This window comes from Semicossyphus pulcher, unplaced genomic scaffold (genome assembly GCF_022749685.1).
Source record: "Semicossyphus pulcher isolate SPU_LCO1_2020_fin unplaced genomic scaffold, fSemPul1.0.p SCAF_6, whole genome shotgun sequence".
In the NCBI taxonomy this organism is placed as follows: Eukaryota; Metazoa; Chordata; class Actinopteri; order Labriformes; family Labridae; genus Semicossyphus; species Semicossyphus pulcher.
The window spans coordinates 30,490,521-30,510,070 of NW_027211737.1; the positions used below are offsets into that span (position 1 = coordinate 30,490,521).

Consider the following 19,550-nt stretch of genomic DNA (forward strand, 5'->3'; position numbering starts at 1 on the left):
TGAACCTGTCAGCTGTCTTCATTCAGACTCTTTCGCTCAGAGGCTCTCAGGAAGAAATATGTTTGTGCTTTTTTGTTTGCTGTGAAGCAGACAAGGCTATTTAATCACAGTTGAGTTAAATCTTAAATTAAAGGAGGGTTGTAGCCTAAAAAGAAGAATTTCCCCAGTAAGATAAAAAAAAATGAATGATTTAATTTATTTTACCCTTTTATATATTTTATTTAATTATGTCACTAACACGTCAAATGAATTAAACTATATTACATTAATTATTATTACAAACAAGGTAATCATAAACACGTTGTATTGAATCTTTATTTTCTGTCTGTAGCTCTCACACACACACACACACACACACACACACACACAAACAACACACACAGGGGGCGGGGCCAACGGGCAGTGAGTGATGCCATGTGTCTCCCTGGCAACCGCTGTGTTTCGTTTAGTCAGTCATGGAGGATCAGAGAGTTCAGACCCGCGACTTTTACAGAACCGACCCGAACCTGCCGTACAGGTTCAACAACCCGGACTGTTTCAAAGGTTACAGGTACGTTACACCTTCATCTCATAGAGATACTAGTTAAACGGATGGCTTAATGAGTCATACTGAGGGTTTAGCTAGTCATACTAACGGTCATTGTGGTTAAATAGTCACACTGGGGGTTAACAAGGCTCGTTGTACAGTATCCGTTGCTACAGAGTGCACTGTGTGTGCTACTTCGTGTATTGATACTGCAAATAAAACTGAACTGTTTGTGTTTCAGTGAGAAAAAGACAAACCCGCTCTATCGAACATCGAACCAAACGTACGGCAGCAAGAAACCGACTGTGCACGAGATGCAGGTGAGAGAAGAGACAGACCAGAAGCAGAGGCTTAGTGGTCAAATATGCAATTAGTGATTTTTGTCTTTAGTTAGTGAAATGTGGAAACAGAAACAGAAACTTAATCTAAAAAGTCACAGAAGAGTAAATCAGATTATTTTAAATTCTAAAGTTTATTAAAAATGAAAATGTAGAAATACAATAAAGTTTCAATCACAGCAGCTGAAAATGGTTCTTGTTTAATTTAAACTAAACTGTTAACAAAACAAACCACTCACCATTACGGCCAATAACTGTATATAAAGATGGACAGTGCATCTCCTCCTCTCATTCTACCAAAGTGAAGCCAAAGTGACTGTTAGCTGTTTCCGTGTGTTTCAGACTCAGTTTAAAGGGACCTCGCGTCAGTTCGCGGAGTCGAATCTGCAGTGCGGGATGTACCGCGAGCATGGCTTCAACACGTCTCTGGACAGGAGCAGAGTGATGGTTTCCAGTGCAACACAGAGAAACAGAGTCGACCACCATTATTACCATCAGTGTTTAAACCAAAGCAAAGACCAGGATGGAAACAAGTAATGAAACTGATGTTTTGAATGACACGTTTTCGCAATAAAAATCAGAATATATGAAACATCGACAGAGGTTTCAGTTGATCAGTTTATGTATGTATTATTTAATCTGTTAATACGTTTTCAGAGGACGATCAATACGCCAGTGAGAGCAAAAAAAGGGTTGGTAAAATCACTAAACAGGGGAGGCATTATGAGACAAAGTTAAGGCTATTAAAGGTCAAATAAAACGCAGATGTGTAAGAAAAAGCCATAAGAATGAACTGAAATAAAATAGGACATCGCTTCATTAACTATACAGCTTATCCTGTTCAGGGTCACGGGGGCCTGGAGCCTATCCCAGCCTTCATTGGGTGAGAGGCGGGCTGACACCCTCAACAGGTAGCCAGTCAATCACAGGGCTGACACGTACGCCCCTTTCACACATGCACTGCACTCCTGGGCTGCATGTGTGGATGCAAACAGCCAAATTTTTCACCCCAACTTTATGCAGACTTTTTCCTGCCAGCCTCCGAGTAATATGTCCACAAGAAGTCTGGGTGAGCGGATGTGACATCATGTGACCGGTGTGAAACCAGAAGAGCGACACATAACGGGATGATTTAAAACATCCCAGGGCGAAGAAGAAGGATCAATTATAAGACGACAGCAAAGACGTCTGCAGACTGGAGAGATGAAGAGATTTAGGAGCTTCTGGCTGTGAGGGCCGACGCCAAAATTGTTCCAAAATTGGGACCACAGCGTACTTTCATGTCCTGCCTCGTGAGACCCCCCACCATCCGACAGGGAAAATCTCTGGCTGTGCGTGACGTGTGTGAATGGAACAACTCTGGAAATCTTCAGCGACAGACTGTCTTGAAATTTTGCATGTGTGAAAAGGGTGTGAACATTCACACCTACGGGCAATTTTAGAGTCACCAATGAACCTAACGAGCATGTCTTTGGACTGTGGGAGGAAGCCGGAGTACCCGGAGGGAACCCACGCATGCACAAGGAGAACATGCAAACTCATCCGGAATTTGGTCCAGGAGTTCAAACCAGGAACCTCCTAGCTGTGAGGCGACGATGCTAACCAACACACCATCGTGCCGCCCCTGATTTAATGCATTCAATATTAAAAACGAAAAGAATAAAATACACTTATTTAAAAAATGGAGGTTGGGAGGTTTTATCTGAAAACAGCTCAAATATTTAAAGGAATAAATATTAAATAAATATGCCTCCTGGCTACATGAATATATAAAGAACCTGTTTAATAACATGAATTAATTTCCTCTCAGGTGAAATCAGCAGAAACTTAAAGTTTAAACACTCAGCTCTGATTCCAACTCTGATTAATTGCAACGTTAAGTCGATTCCTTCGGTGTCAATCAGCTTCCTGCTTTCACTGTTTGATCGCTGCCTTAAATAAATATCTAATAACAGCAATAAAGACTAAAATAGGTTTGATTACTTTTTTTATTTCAGTCTGTTTTGATTTTTATTTCCAGTTAAAATCAAACAAAATGTTCCTGAACGTCTCGTTTCTTCTTCTCTCTCTGGAATGTTGGCTTCTTTCCAACAGGCTGTGTGTGAGTGTGAGTTTGTGTGTCAGATGGTCCTCAGCAGGGTTTACACACATATACGCACACGCGCGCCCCCTCTCTCTCTCTGATGCGCCAGCAGATGGTGATGTTGTTTCCATGACGACCAAATGAGGAAAATGATGATTAATTTAGAGCCTTTTTTTCCTCCTCCATCTGCCTCCTCCTCTCCTCTTTGTGTCTCACTCAGACTGAAACACTTTCACCTGTCTGACCTCAGAGAGCCGCTCCACCGGACAGAAAGCTGCTCAGTTACCTGGTGTTGTTCACCTGATTAAGGTTTCAAATGTTTCCTGATTTCAGTCTGAACATAAAGAAAATGTAAATAATGTGACAGCAACTATAAAAGTGCCAATCTCTGAAGTTATCGGCTAACGTCGAGGACGATACAGTCTCTGGGAGTGACAGCCAACTTTTCAGGGCTTCAAATGTGCATTTATATGCAGAATCTGAGTGTAAACGTCCCCTGATGCAGCAGATAAAATTCACGCTTAGCTGGCACTTTGTTTCTATCTTAAAGCGTCATCAACATCACCGGGGCCCAGTTGTTCAAAAGTACTCTGATCGGATTGCTGCTATCGGATTGAAACAAATCGGGTTGTTCAAATAGAAAAAATGATCTGAAAACGATTAGATCAGGTAATCCAGTTTTGGTTTTTATCTGGACAAAATAAACCAACGTTTCTCTGATAGTTTCTTGTCTTGGAGTTAAAACAAGTGACAAATCAATTCAGTGAGATGCAATAGTTAGGTGCTAATCAGCCGATCATGAACCGTATTACTTTTGTTCTCGAAACATGGGAGAGTGGACGATGTTTGGGGCGACAATCACAGATTGCTGGTTTTAGCATTGAGGATGCTAATGTTGTGGAGACGTTGTGTCAAACATGGAGGATAATGAGGACGGTGAGGATGTTTGAGTTGAAAATGTTTAAATAGGACTGGAATAACAATGTTATAACTCTGATTTAAAAACAACAGCATCATAGGATTTAAGATGTCAGGAACAAAATGTAATGAAACATTTATAACCATAGACTGTCTAAAAAGATGGCCGACATGACAGCTCCCGAAAAGTGAAGCCAAACCCTCTCTATCGCCCCCTGCTGACTGGCTGCAGTATAGCTCATAAAGCCCGCCTCCTCCATGTTAACAGATGCGACATGAGTCAAACTATGAAATTAAAATACACGTCAAATATATTTTTCTCAAACATGGTTTCTGTCATTATAGCTAGTTATTATCATGCTGATTTATGTCCAAGTGTTCATTTTTCTCACAAGTTTACTTTATTTATTTTTCAAGATTATTTTTTGGCTTTTTATGACTTTATTTAGAGAGAGGACAGTGGATAGTAACGGAAATGGGGGATGATAAGCCGCAAAGGGCCGAGGGTGGGAGTTGAACCCAGGGCCACCGCATTGAGGACTATGGCTTCTGTATATGGTCGCCGACTTAACCGCTGAGCTAAACCGGCGCCATTACAAGTTTGCTTTTAATTAGTTATTTGATCCTACAAAAAGGGGGTGTGACCTCATGATTGACAGCTCTGTTGACAAATGGGGCTCCTGCAGCGTTCTGCCCCCGAGTAGCAGAGTAGAGGAGGAACAGCGAGAGGAGACGTAACTAACACTAACACTACAGTCACTGAACTTTCCATAAGTGTGAATATCTGCTTCAGACCAACACAAGAAGCTGTTCTGCTGCAGACTGAGCCCACCTGAGGGCTCCAACACGCCAAGGACACAAGGTAAAGGTATGTTTTGGGTAGAGGAAGGGGCGGGACATCGTTACTGTGGCTCCACCCGTCGATCTCTGATGCACACTCTCTGGATAGAAAAGACGTCAGCAGCGAGAGATGGCAGCGCCCACCTCGGGGGTGTTTTGGCTTGTACAGTAAGGTAGATGGAGACGTGTCGTCCGTATTTAAATACAGTCATTGATTACAAAATCATCAATACTAAACATAAAATATTAAACTTAAAGCTACTGTGAAGAACTTGCATTTTGTGTTGATTGTGGCGCCCCCTGTGGACAACGTGTGTAGTCCCATTTAAAGCACTGGTAATCTTGATTTGGTCATTTTGAAAAAGTCTCTATTGAATCAGGTTGAAACAATCTAGTTTTACTTTGAAAAACCAGGACAAAGGGAAGATGGACTAGATGATCCTGGAGAGCAAAAAATGAGTTTCATTCTGATCCAGATTGAAGTCTTTGAACGGGGCCCAGGTCCAGAGGGGAGTGGCAGGTGACCCACCATTAATCAATAGTTAAATCGGTTAAATCCAGCTAGGAGAGCAGCCACAGTTAGCAGGAGGCCAGGATCTCTGGCACTGAGGAGGCAGCAGAAGGCCGTGGACAGCAGGGCTCAGGGAGAGGTGAAAGTGGGCAGAGATGGCTGAGGGCATGTGGGCATCTGTTATTTAGATCTCATGGCTGCACTTGAGGAGACGGGGGGAGAAGAGGTGAGAGAAGATGGGAGATTTAATCTGTAAATATGGAAGTGTTTGGGGGTATTAAAGGTAACTTTTGAAGGCAAGGGGGAACAGGAGTTTGGTAAACTTGTTGGAAAGCGAAGGAGGAAGTGGAGGAAGGACGCAGTTTCTTTTTCATAACATTACTTCTATTGGCTCAACAACACCAGGGTTTGTGTCCTTATAATGTTTTTTGTGGCACAGGCACGCCAACACAAAGGCCCCAATCAAAGAATACATTTATTAATCAGAGAACTCAAACAAAACCCAGCTGTGGCAGAACGCTATAATCTCTTGTATTCCTGAATGATTCCACCAAAACAAGCCGGGGCCGAGGGGTCGGGGCCGTGTGGAAACAGCAGAGCTTCAGACAGCTCGCTCTCTCTCTCAGCGGTTCTGACGTCAACAAAGAAAAGAACATGTTTACTGATTAGTGTGTCACGCTGATCCGCTCTCGCCTCCTCCATGTCTGGCAGTCCATATGTCAAATATCAGCACGTGAAATGAGCCCCGAGCCCCTTCCCTTTCAGCCAATCAAATGCTAGCATACTAAAGCTAAGCAACACGTTAGCTGAAATATTGGTCAGGACATGACTTTATTTTCCACATGCAAACCTTCTGAGCATCAATGTAGTTTGAACTTACAGGTTGGGGTTTCACAAAAAGAAATTGTCTATTACAGGTCTTCAGGATAATCACCTGAACTATACGCCCAATGAGTTATGGAGTCACCACAGAAACCAAACTTGCACAATATTCCAAATCTTAAACCTGCTAGATTGATTTTGAAATATCATATCAAAAAATTACATCTCTACTGGTGAATACATGCTGCTGTGTGGCAGAAAAACTGCATCAGTGGGTATAATTATGTGCTGAACTTACACCTTCCCTAGTGCATAAGGCATTGGTGGTGACCTGAAGGAGCATGTAACCTCTTCTTTGTGTCCATGCAGGCCACCATGACACAGAATTAGACCGGTCACATGATTAGTTCACCCTTTGTATTTGTTAAAACAACCAGGCATGGCAATAAATTATTAGTCATGTGTGATTACACAATATAAAATATTTAAATCCCTAACATTTCTTTTCACTGCAGTCACTGTGTGGTTCAGTGAGCGTCCTGTGCCTATGCTAAGCCCTTGTTCTTAAAGTCGAGGTGAAATGAAAAATGTCATTTTAATCCTTTTAGATCACATCCCCGGTAATATTGTGCAACTATTTGACAATATAGGCCAAAAAAAATACAGAAAATCAATTTCTTCGTATTCTTATATCAAAATCCGATCATTTTTTCTTCCTGTAAAACTACATTTAACGCGTGCTTACGTAAGTTAGCACCAAACAATTTCAACCAATCAATCTGCAACATTTAGCCGCAGAGCACCAAGAACGCTCGGTCAGTTAGCTAGCTACTGCGCTGTGGAGAACGTCTGTCTACGCCCACTTCTCAACGATCAAATCAAATCCCTCTAATGATATGTCCCGCCTGCACGTCCTGTTTCACTCGGAAATACGTCACGATACGGAAGCTAGATACTCTCGAAATGTCGTTTCAGCTCCACTTTAAGGAATCAAGTGCAGACAATAAGGCCTGTTATTTTAATAAATATCTGTAAATGTTTGCTAAGACATTATTTAGTGATGAATGCTAAATAATGACGGAGCTCAGACAGAGGTGGAAGCTTTTTAAGAAAAGATGCAAACAGATAAAGATGGAGTTTGTGACACCCAGTGTTAAAGCCCTCCTTTAGAATAGTTAGAAATGCATACATACATACATTCTTATATATATACATACATGCATCTATACATACATACATACATATAAACATACATAAATACATACATACATTCCTATATACATACATACATACATACATACATACATACATCAATACATACATACTTACATACATGCACATTTCTACATACATATATACACACATATATACATATATGCATACATGCACACATGCATTTCTACATACTGCATTTTCCTACATACATACATATACCCATATACAGTCCTTCATACATACTGCATATACATGTATACACACACATAATCCCAAGAACATAGATATACACACAGACATTCCTACACACATATATCCAGACACACACACTCCTACATACATACTTGTATACGCAAATACATTCCTACATACATATACACACACATACACACACATGTACATTCCTACATACAAATATAGACACATACAGCCCGACATACATACATATATTCAAACATACATTCCTACATACATATATACACACATACAGTGCACACCATAAAATGTGCCAATTGTTCGATCACGCACGCACACACACACACACACACACACACACACACACAGAAACACACGGTGAGCTTGAGGATCTTGTTTCCACTCGGCTGCCTTCTAGCATCGGCTGAGAGAAGAAGAAGGAGAAGGGAGGAGGGAGAGATGAAGGATGTGGTAAAGAGGAGGGAGGGAGGAGGAAGAGCAGGGAAGGGAGAAGATAGAGAGGAGGGTGGGAGGAGGAAGGGGTAGAGAGGAGGGAGGGACAAGGAAGAGCAAGGACAGGAGACCAGAGTGAGGAGGAGGGGTGAGGAAGAGAGGAGGGAGGGAGGCGGAAGAGCAGGGATGGAGGGACCAGAGAGAGGCGGGAGGTAGAAGGAAGAGCGGGGAAGGAGAGACGAAAGAGGAGCAGGAAGACTGAGAGCAAATAAGCAGATATATAACCACAGGGATAACCAGGTTAACAGATAAGCAGGCTAACAGACAGGTGAAGGAGGTCTAACCAGCAGGAGGTGGATGTGTTTTTGACAGAGATGGAGTCTGAGGAGAATCTGGTCAACATGTTCCTGCTGCTGCTGTTCAGCGCAATCTTCACTGTGGTAAATATATAATGTTTCTATTTATATTCTCCTGTGCTCTATCACGTTCTAATCTCTCTGAGCTGTGGTCAATATTTGATGTTCCTGTTTCTATTCTTCTGCAGTCTATTCTACTCAATTCTATTCTAATAACACCATCAATAACTCCACTGTATGTTTCTATTCTAATCTACTGAATTTTCTTCACAGACTGAGTGAAAGATGGCTCACTGATCTTTTTTTTTTTTTTTGGATGAATTAATTTAGCATTCGTGAGAGAATAAACTTCTTATTTTAACATTTAACGTGACACAGAAACGAGACCTAAATCAATAATTTCATCTGAAAATACAATTTTCAAACGATAGAACACCGAGTTCAAAGTGATTTTTAATTTTTTACATGACAGTACTACCCCCATTTCATGCATACACTGTCACTTCAATCCCAGCATGCATCTCTTCATCACACACTCTACCTGCGTGCCTTGCTCGGTGGCTCAGAGGAAATTGAACCTGTGAATTTACAGACTGGAACAGATCAAATATTCACACTGAGAACTTTAAATTGGATTATATGTTTAATAAGATTTCATTCAGTAAACGTGTTGATAATCCGGATTAACAAATGGATTACAGCAGATTAGGATCAATAACAGACGGTCCCTCCAGGAAGTTTCGAAGGTGCGTTTCTGCAAATTCAAGCAAATTCAACCAATTGCTTTTCTTCATAATTGCCAAATCATTCTATCTCCCCATGTGCGTGAAGCGTAGATATAGATGGGTGATGTGTCTCCATCTATGAAGCAGATATTCACGCTTATGGAAAGTTCAATGACTGTAGTGTTAGTGTTAGTTACGTCTCCTCTCGCCGTTTCTCCTCTACTCTGCTACTCGGGAACAGAACGCTGCAGGAGCCCCATTTGTCAGCAGAGCTGTCAATCATGAGGCCACACCCCCTTTTTATAGCATCAAATAACTAATTAAAAGTGAACACTTGGACATAAATCAGCATGATAAGAACTAACTATAATGACAGAAACCATGTTGAAAAATGCATTTGACATGTATTTGGATTTTATAGTTTGACTCATGTCCCACCTGTTAACATGGAGGAGGCGGGCTTTATGAGCTATACTGCAGCCAGTCAGCAGGGGGCGATAGAGAGGGTTTGGCTTCACTTTTCGGGAGCGTGAAGTAATTTAGGTCACCAAACTTACTTCTTTGATATTCAGCATATTGATCCCCTGAGGTCTGCAATGTTGTATAAACACAGAGGGGCTTCTTTTACTGGTTCTTGTTTGGAATGCTGCATGCTAGAGATGTACTTTCTGCTGTGAAGCAGACAGCTACGTCGGTCTAACGAGGCGCCGATGTCATTGTCTCTCTTTCATGAGCAACCGAATGCAGCCTCAAACTAAAGTGTCTTTAAGGACACTCTATACAGTGAATCTATAATCGTAAATCCAACACTTGATGTCTTCTTGCGATCATTTATCCACGTTTCTGTGCAGAAAACTGTTAGCCATCCATGAAATGAAAAGTAGAACAGCATAAATATGATAAATAATGTGTAGATTGCACATATTTGCATATTTGCACTTATAGATAGCACTGAATGTGGATGTGCAGTGAGAAAGGAGCATTTCATGGCTATTGACTTTAGTATCATTCCGTTTTTAAACATTTAATTTGGCGTCTTGTCACAGAAATTGGCCAGAAGTGATGTCAGAAGACAAATAGATTGCTCAGTCAATAGTCCCAGTCATTGCTTTATAGGAGCGCTTTTCCAAATCACACAGTGGATGTTTGAGTTGTTACACAGAAGAAAAGCTTCTAACAACTTTCACTGCAACTTTTTAAGAATCAGGCTGTGAAATCTGGCATGTTGGCCGCAATAATCTCAGAAAATGCTGTGAAATCCTGAAGGGACTAAGTAACATTATGACTGCACAGATACACACAACTTCAGCACTACTACTACTGCTAATATTTATATAATAGTATTAGATAATGTTGTATGAACTTAAAAGAAGCAGGAAGTCATATTTTCTGTCTCACTAAACATCCATAAACTAATGTTCTTCTTTGGCTCAGCTTTTTTCTGAATGTGTTTCTTACATTTTTACACAATGAGGTTTTAAACATCAAGGTTCAGATTTAAATGGTGAACGAACTGAATTAATACAGCGCCTTTCTATTCATCAGACCACTCAAAGCACTTTACGCAACATGCCATTCAGCCCATTCACACACACACACACATTGATACACTAATTCCTACACACATTTACACTCTATTACACATTCATGGCTCAGCCTTCTGGGGCAGTCTGTTCAGTATCCTGCCAAAGTACAACTCAAAATGCAGCCTGGAGGAGGCGGGAATCAAACGGCTGATCTTTAATAACTGGACTTTATCTTGATAGCTTTGCTAACGCTAATTCCACTGCTAAGCGGGTTTCTCGCCTTTATTTGGTAGAAATATTCTATTTTTACAATAACTTATACAGCTAAATATAATGTCATCTGCTCACCATGTTCTTCAGTATTATTACTTAAAAAAGACCCAGTCCCTCATTACTTTCCAGTTTCATACATTTAATTTAAAATAATGAACCAAAAGGATGTTTCACAGCTATGCTAACAGTTCAAGTCTGTGTTGTAAGCCATAGAACTTCTCATTCTGAGTCTCTGTGCTAAGCTACGCTAACAGTATTCCTCTATATCCAGTATTTGTGCTAAACTATGCTTACAATATCTCTCAGCTTCCAGTCTTTTTACTAATTAATGTTCATATTGTTCCTCTGCCTTGAGTCTTTGTGGTAAACTATACTAACAGTAGCTCTCTGCTTCTAATCTTTGTGCTAAGCTATGCTAACAGTAGGCTATCCCTCAGCATCCAGTCTTTCTGCTGAGTAATGCTAACATTGTTCTGCCTTGAGTCTTTGCAGTAAACTCTGCTAACAGTATATCTCTGCATTAATCTTTGCTCAAAGCTATGCTAACAGTTTCCCTCTGCTTCCATACTTTGTGCTAAGTAATGCTAACATTGTTCCTCTGTCTTGAGTCTTTGTGGTAAACAATGCTAACAGTATATCTCTGCATTACTCTTTACTCAAAGCTATGCTAACACTTTCCCTCTGCTTCCATACTTTGTGCTAAGTTAGATTAGCAGTGGTTCTACTGGTTCTCATATAGCATAGTTTTTGTCTTCATGTTTCAGTGACTTAAACATTAATATTTGTTTTAACACAATCTGTTTGTAAATGTGTAATTATTGTTTTTTCATTTTGACGCAGTTTGTAAAACATTTTTATACTAAAGTGATGAAGACACTTTAGTATAGTTTAATATTATTCGGTATTAACTGGTAATTATGAGCAGAAAGACTGGAAAATGCAGATAGAGTGAAAACAATGAATTTTAATACTTAACACATTCTCTGATTTTCACACATTTTTAACACATTTTGTCATTTTCACACATTTTTATCACATTTGGTTATTTATTCATCCTCCTCCTCCTCAATTCCTCCTCGACAAACTTTAATGTCAAATGCCTAACATCATATACAGTATGTGTATGATACAGAGTGCATATATACTGTATACCAGTATATTATGACTGTACATTGCATCATGTGATGCTAAGTTCAACCAGCAGAGGGCAGCAAACACAAACAGCACAGGGCCAAATTTACTCTTGTTTATTTTAAATAATTAAAATTTCTGCAGGAGATTATTTTGGGTTTGTCTGCCCCTGAGCACGACTGGCAGGTTTGAATGTTCTCATATCTGCAGTCTCTCTTCCCTTTCTCTCTTTGATTGATTGCTTAATTTAATGATAATGATATTTGATCACTGCAAACAACTTGCTCAAATCTTGTATCCATTGTTGTCCTCTGACTTCCTGTCTAACAGGTGGGTCCTTCTACCCCTGAGGACGGCTGGCAGGTTTACAGTTCAGCTCAGGACTCTGAGGGTCGATGTGTTTGTACGGTGGTCGCTCCTCAGCAGTCGGTCTGCTCCAGAGACGCCCGAACCAAACAGCTCAGGCAGCTGCTGGAGAGGGTATGATACAGTACTACTGATTGTTATAGTGCTGGCAAAACAACTAGGGCTCCAACACGTTTTGTCCACAAGTTAAATCTGCTTGGCTTCATTTTTGTACAATGAAAGGAGGTGGAGACACGTTGTCAATCTTTATCACGGGGCACTATTGTAGCATTTTGTGGTAACTTTCAAATGCATGCAAATCAGAAGTACAGCCTTAGTCAAAGCAGTAATTGTAGCGATGTGGGTTTGTGTGTTCCAGGTTCAGAATATGAGTCAGTCCATCGAGGTTCTGGACCAGAGGACTCAGAGAGATCTGCAGTTTGTGGAGAAAATGGAAGTTCAACTGAAGGGTCTGGAGAACAAATTCAAACAGGTGGAGGACGGACACGAAAGCAACATCGCCAGACAGTACAGGGTAATGGCCACATCATGACAAACCTTACACTTACATAAACTACTCTTCAAAGCTGTAGTGCCCTTCGAGGTTAACATTATCAAGAATTTATGGACTCCCTGTAAGCAACTGCGCATTGGACGGTCCTGGCGTCCACGTCGTCCATAGATTCCTAATAATGGACACCTGGTCAGATATTATTCCTGTAATAAACAATAGAAGAGCACACATAAGCCTAATTAAGGTGGTCTGGGGATATCTTGAAATTGTCTGACATTGATGGTTTTACCTCTCTGCTGTGTCTGTCAGTCTATTAAAGAAAAGATGGAGGAGTTGCGTCCTCTGATCCCGGTCCTGGAGGCCTACAAGGCAGACGCTCTGCTGGTGCGACAGTTTAAGGAGGAGGCAGCCAATGTGACGGAGCTGCTGGGGAATCTGCAGGAACAACTGGGAGGTCTGGACTACCAGGAGCTTCACGGCCGAGTGATGAGCCTGGAGGACCGGCTGAGGGCCTGCATGCAGAGGCTGGGTGAGTACAGAAACTATGGTGGAGATGGAAACACATAGAGTCAGTTAATATTACCGCTAGCTAAACGGCTAACTAAGATAAAAATAACTAACAGCAGCTACACTAAGCAGCAGCTGGTACATTAACAAAGTTAATAGACCATCATAAACCATTTCTCCATAAAATATGATGATATGATGATATGTGGGTTTTTTGTACCACCTATAAAATTTTGTTTTTGCACAGTAGTAAGTGAGCGTTATGTGGTCTGAGCCATAAAAATATTGATATGAAATATTAGCAACAATAAAACCATTAGTATATAGCGTTAGTATGTGAGTATTAACATTGATTTGAGGAGACTGGGTCACATGACATGGAAGCTATTGAAATATTAATATTATAAAAATATTAATGTTTAATATAATATAATAGTATAATGTTTCAAATGTTTAATAAAATATTCATATAAAATCTTAAGGAAGGAGTTTTGGACTTTGCATCATTTATGTAGTTGCAGTATGTTGTCTGTTGATGCATTTGTTTCAGCCGGTACATTCATGTGTTTATGTTTGTGTTTCAGCCTGTGGGAAGCTGACAGGAATCTCTGAGCCAATCACCATCAAGACGTCTGGATCTAGATTCGGATCTTGGATGACTGACCCCATCGCTCCTGCTGGAGACAATAGAGTAAGTCTCAGCAGCAAATACTACTACAACTACTTCTTCTTCTACTACTACTGATTCTACTGCTAACTCTTCTTCTACTACTACTGATACTACTACTACTACCACTACTTCTTCTACTACTACTGATACTACTGCTAACTCTTCTTCTACTACTACTTCTTCTACTACTACTACTGATACTACTGCTAACTCTTCTTCTTCTACTACTACTGATACTACTGCTAACTCTTCTTCTACTACTACTACTGATTTTACTGCTAACTCTTCTTCTTTTACTACTTCTTCTACTACTACTACTGATACTACTGCTAACTCTTCTTCTACTACTACTACTGATTCTACTGCTAACTCTTCTTCTTTTACTACTAATTCTTTTTCTACTACTGATACTACTCCTGCTAACTCTTCTTCTACTTCTACTGATACTACTACTGCTAACTCTTCTTCTACTACTAATGATACTACTGCTAACTCTTCTTCTTCTACTAATGATACTACTGCTAACTCTTCTACTACTACTACTACATGGTGTATACACACTGAAACAGTGGCGTAAAGTGTAGCATTTAAAGTGATGCTAGTGATAAATACAGCCACTCAGGTTGTGAAGTTGAATATTATTCCAAATTCCTTAAGGACTGAAAGTGATGAGATTTCAGATGAGTCAACGTGTTCATACCAGTCAGGAGAAGAAGAGACGATTAGCATCTTAGCTGCTAAAAGTGACGTTTTACTTTAGGTTAGACTTCAGTACAGTTGTGATTAAAGTCATGACATATTAATCAAACTGCAAGCTGTAAAAAATAACATTACTCGAATATTTTATGGACAGATTGGCTTCAGATTATTTACTATTTTTTACATTATCTTTGGTTCCTTCCCTTACAGGTGTGGTACATGGACGGTTACCATAACAACCGCTTTGTTAGGGAGTATCAGTCAATGTATGACTTCATGACAACGGATAACTTCACCTCTCACCGTCTGCCTCACCCCTGGTCTGGTACGGGCCAGGTGGTTTACAACGGATCCATTTACTTCAACAAGTTTCAGAGTCACACCATCATCAAGTTCGACTTCAGCACGTCGTTAATCAGCCGCTCTCGACAGCTTGACTTCGCCGGCTACAACAACATGTACCATTACTCCTGGGGGGGCCACTCTGACATTGACCTCATGGTGGATGAGGGGGGGCTCTGGGCCGTCTACGCCACCAATCAGAACGCTGGAAACATCGTCCTCAGCCAGTTAAACCCAAACACTCTGCAGATCATCCGCAGCTGGACCACCAACCACCCGAAACGCAGCGCCGGCGAGGCCTTCATGATCTGTGGAACCCTGTACGTTACCAATGGATACTCTGGTGGGACCAAAGTTTACTACGCCTACTCCACCAACTCCTCCACTTATGAGTACATCGACATTCCTCTGACCAATAAATACAGCCACCTGTCCATGCTCGACTACAACCCTCGAGACAGAGCACTGTACGCCTGGAACAACGGGCACCAAGTCCTTTATAATGTTACACTCTATCACATCATACAGTAACATAAACAATAGGTACAAGTCCCACAATGTTACACCTTTAGACATAATACAATAACAAAGAATAAATTAAGGTACCATAATGTAACTATCTTAAACACGATAGAGTAACATAAACAATAAGTACAACCCATACAATGTTACTCTGATAGACATGATGACACAGTAATGGTAAATTTAGGTTTAATAAGGTTTCTGCCTAAACATAATCCAAGAACCTGAACCACTGCTTTCTGAACAAATATACAATAATAACAAACCCTCAATAATGTGAGAGTATTATATTTTACAGTAACACTGAGACAAATAAATACAGGTCCTTTCAATACATCCTCATGTTTGACTTGTACAGAGTTAGAGGAGCACATGGTTAGCAGATTAGAGATATATTAGCCTAGCTTAGCAGCGTTGTTGTTAGCTTAACAGACCTGTTTTCAGCTTGGTCACTTAAGAGTATAGTTAAAACACAGTTCAAACTAATGACTGTATATAAAGATGGACGACGTCTCTCCACAATACTCCCACCTGACGGGCGCTGCCATTTTACGATGGTGATGGCGCAGTAGAGATCAGCAGGTGGAGCCACTGTAGCAACTTCTGCTAACCAAAACACACACTTGAATTACCAAAAAGAAAAAGATCCCTCACGTTGGCGTATTTAACAGCAGAACAGCTTCTTGTGTCGGTCTGAAGCAGATATTCACGCTTATGGAAAGTTCAATGACTGTAGTGTTAGTGTTAGTTACGTCTCCTCTCGCCGTTCCTCCTCGACTCTGCTACTCGGGAACAGAACGCTGCAGGAGCCCCATTTGTCAACAGAGCTGTCAATCATGAGGCCACACCCCATTTTATAGCATCAAATAACTAATTAAAAGCAAACCTGTCAGAAAAATGAACACTTGGACATAAATCAGCATGATAAGAACTAACTATAATGACAGAAACCATGTTGGAGAAAAAGTGTATTTAGATTTTATAGTTTGACTCATGTCCCATCTGTTAACATGGAGGAGGCGGGCTTTATGACCTACACTGCAGCCAGTCAGCAGGGGGCGATAGAGAGGGTTTGGCTTCACTTTAAGGGAGCTGTCATGTCAGCCATCTTTTTATACAGTCTATGGTTCAAACCAACAACACAACGCAAAGTTCAGGGTGTAACAGATGCACCGTCTGGTTAATGCACCTATGGTTGTTGATCAATGGCTAACAATGCTAACTGCTACATAAAGCATGTAGACATGCAAGGCTAGGCTAGCGTTTTCACCCTTTTTAGTGCTAAGCTAGGCTAAACACATCCTGAGACCCTCTGTATGGGAGTGTTTTAGATCTTGTGGCTCTTTAATAAAATGAATATAGTTACATTTAGACCACCCAAAGTGTTTAACACAAATGCACTTGAAATGTGAACAACACACCGAAACAATCACAACGAACAGAAGATTTGTCCTTCACAATAACAGACACTGAAACGTTTTCATTATTTGATGGTGTACACTGCAGAATGCCACACATTTTTATAAAGAGATTTCAGTGTGTGACGTTTTTTGACACTGAATTTAGACGTACTGTTCTTACTCTGAAGTAATAATAATAATAATGATAATAATAATAATGTTTCTTATGACTGTTGTGCATCATACAGAGATACAAAAAATTGACCACAGTCTCTCTTTTCCAGTAATTCTTCAGTTTTTAAATCAGTTGTCGTAGGTTTAGCAGGGCTACCCCGACACCGTTCTCTCTTTCTGGTATTCTGGGAGACGTAGTTCCTCAGCAGCCTCTATCACTTCCTCCTCAGATTGTTGCCTGTGAAGGTGGAAGTTCCTGTCAGACCACTGAGCTGAAGCCGAGAATATATTCAATCTACAGATTTCAATGTGTGTGTGTTTGATGGGGATTTGTTCGGTGTCCTGATAGTTAACCTTACTACATATAGAAGTCTTTCACCGCTTCACCAAACTCCAAACTTTTCTGGTCAGCTGGTATGTTCATAATAAAGTAGGAGTCCTTAATGCCAAGCAGCCTATGAAACCCTGCATCTTCAGCTCAGGAGCCTCCATCAACACAGCTGTCCTCTAGCAGATTGCTGCCTGTCCACCTGCAGTTGTAGTCCGTCTATTGGGAAGTTCAATTTTGGTCCACTGACAGGTCGATGTCTTTCAGTGTGTCACGCTGGCAAGTCGGGGTGTCCACTGGCAGGTTGGTTTGTCCATGGGCAGGTTTGTGTCCATCCTTTGTCAGGTTGTTGGGTCCACCGGTGGGTTGATGTTTCTTGCGTTGTCAAATTGGTATGTCCTCCACCGGCAGGTTGCTGTCGACTTTTCAGGACTACAGCTGTTGTGCCAGATTAGGATGAGCCCAGTATTAATTCTGTCTGGAGAATAAAATGTATGTGAGAAAGAAAGTCTGAAAAGCTGCCTCTGCATGTTTAACAGACGTTCAGCTCAGTGAGGATCTGCCACGTTCAGAGGACTCTCTTCTGTTCTGTCCCATCTGTGTAATTTTAATCTGTTTCATTTAAGCACTACGTGATGACGGGAAAAACTATATTAATATTATAGGAATAAATTGAGAGTATTGTATTTCATTTAAACAATCAACTGAAATTTTGTATTGCTACTTTGTGTTTTGTATTTCAGCAGATTCGTACTCTATTTGATGTCAGACTTTCGCCTCTAATTTAACCGTGGAGTAATGAAACGTAATGAACTGATGGATCAGTTGTGACGCAGCATAAAGAAAGGAAACAGCAGATTGCATGATAAATGTTTGTCAAGGAGTTTTCAGTTTCGGTAACCACTGGCCTTAACAGCTGACGTGCTTTGGATTGCATCACCCAGCCCCATGATGTTAAAGGGTTTTTTGATTTATTCCTTTTTTTTTTTTACAGAAGTCAAATAAAGAGGCTCCACTTGATAAAAAAAACTGTTCAGCCTGCTGTTTCTTTTTGAGCGTTTGAGCAAAATGTTATAAGGTAACCAGTGTGTTTTAGTCACTACTGATCCACACGAGAAGGCCCTGAAGTTTAGCGCCGGCTGGGAGAGAATGGCCTGTGATCTGACCTGGAAGGCCACGGGGAAGAGGGTTTACCTGTGGATGAGGAGAGAGAGACCAGCTACTTCCTGAACGGTTACATCCGAGCTTATGTCTACATCTGGTTCAGTCAGACCACTGACAGCCGGGAGGCCGTCAAAGATCTGCAGATCTCCAACAACGATCAAGATTATAAAATCTTTGAAGGACACAGTGACAGAGTGAGTGTGGACCTCAGCAAGGGGAGTGGAGCTGCCCCGGTGTACCTGTGTGATGGAAATTCGTTAAGCTTGAAGAACCAGAAGATGAAGAAGACTCAGGAGACTCAGATGTCTTAAGTTGAAGAGTTTATATTCTTGATCAAGGAGAAGTGACAATACAATACACTCAGAGCATCAGTGTAAAGCCAAGTCAATTCTGACAGACCAGTTCTCGTGCTCGGTATTTAACCTTCTCGGACGACACAGTGTCTATCCACTATCTGCCCTATTAGGACATCACTGGAGCTAACAGTCCTAATCTTAGAAATACAGAATAAACAATCTCACCGATGGCTAAGCAAGACGTGCAGCCGACTGGAAGGGAGGCAGGAATAAATGTGGGAAGGCGAAATATGGGCATGGAGCCACTGTGTCCACAACAACAGATAACTTGAAGGTCACCTCACAAATGGTGCATATCTTCATCAGCACACAGTAGGATCCCTAATGTTACGAGGTCATCCTGAACCTGTTGAATACTATCCCCTGTGCCTCGTACAAGAAAGAAGACGACGACCCCGTCGAGGCCCTCGCTGTGATCGTCGACCCAGCTGCTGTGGAGATCTACGAGAAGGCCGACGTCCAGGTCATCCGGAAAAATATGGGCAAAGGCTTTGAGTACCTGTGTTTCTATCGCTGAGAGTCGTCATGGTAACAGAGCCGAGCATGCTCATTGAAGACGAGCACAAAGAGTTCTGTGTAATCAGTCTGGTAATGGATTCTTTTTCTACATGTATTGA

At 41.0% G+C, this 19,550-nt stretch overlaps 2 protein-coding genes across 2 annotated transcripts; both read left to right on the forward strand.

The window, feature by feature from the left end:
• The first annotated feature begins 455 nt into the window (after positions 1–455).
• On the forward strand, positions 456–1,430 carry pierce1 (piercer of microtubule wall 1). Its single transcript, XM_069683768.1, has 3 exons — positions 456–550; positions 768–846; positions 1,207–1,430. The coding sequence occupies exons 1-3, from the start codon at positions 456–458 to the stop codon at positions 1,399–1,401; spliced, it is 369 nt and encodes a 122-aa protein (XP_069539869.1). The 3' UTR covers positions 1,402–1,430.
• Positions 1,431–8,081: 6,651 nt separating this feature from the next.
• Positions 8,082–18,442, forward strand: olfm1a (olfactomedin 1a). Its single transcript, XM_069683763.1, has 6 exons — positions 8,082–8,341; positions 12,243–12,392; positions 12,637–12,792; positions 13,081–13,300; positions 13,863–13,969; positions 14,858–18,442. The coding sequence occupies exons 1-6, from the start codon at positions 8,276–8,278 to the stop codon at positions 15,518–15,520; spliced, it is 1,362 nt and encodes a 453-aa protein (XP_069539864.1). The 5' UTR covers positions 8,082–8,275; the 3' UTR covers positions 15,521–18,442.
• The last annotated feature ends 1,108 nt before the right edge of the window (positions 18,443–19,550 follow it).

Bases quoted from the DNA above. Each gene is read 5' to 3' on its own strand.
- pierce1 (XM_069683768.1), top strand. From the start codon at position 456: ATGGAGGATCAGAGAGTTCAGACCCGCGACTTTTACAGAACCGACCCG. The intron at 551-767 runs GTACGTTACACC...TTTGTGTTTCAG, and splicing joins GACTGTTTCAAAGGTTACAG to TGAGAAAAAGACAAACCCGC. The intron at 847-1,206 runs GTGAGAGAAGAG...CGTGTGTTTCAG, and splicing joins CGACTGTGCACGAGATGCAG to ACTCAGTTTAAAGGGACCTC.
- olfm1a (XM_069683763.1), top strand. From the start codon at position 8,276: ATGGAGTCTGAGGAGAATCTGGTCAACATGTTCCTGCTGCTGCTGTTC. The intron at 12,793-13,080 runs GTAATGGCCACA...TGTGTCTGTCAG, and splicing joins ACATCGCCAGACAGTACAGG to TCTATTAAAGAAAAGATGGA. The intron at 13,301-13,862 runs GTGAGTACAGAA...TTTGTGTTTCAG, and splicing joins GGCCTGCATGCAGAGGCTGG to CCTGTGGGAAGCTGACAGGA.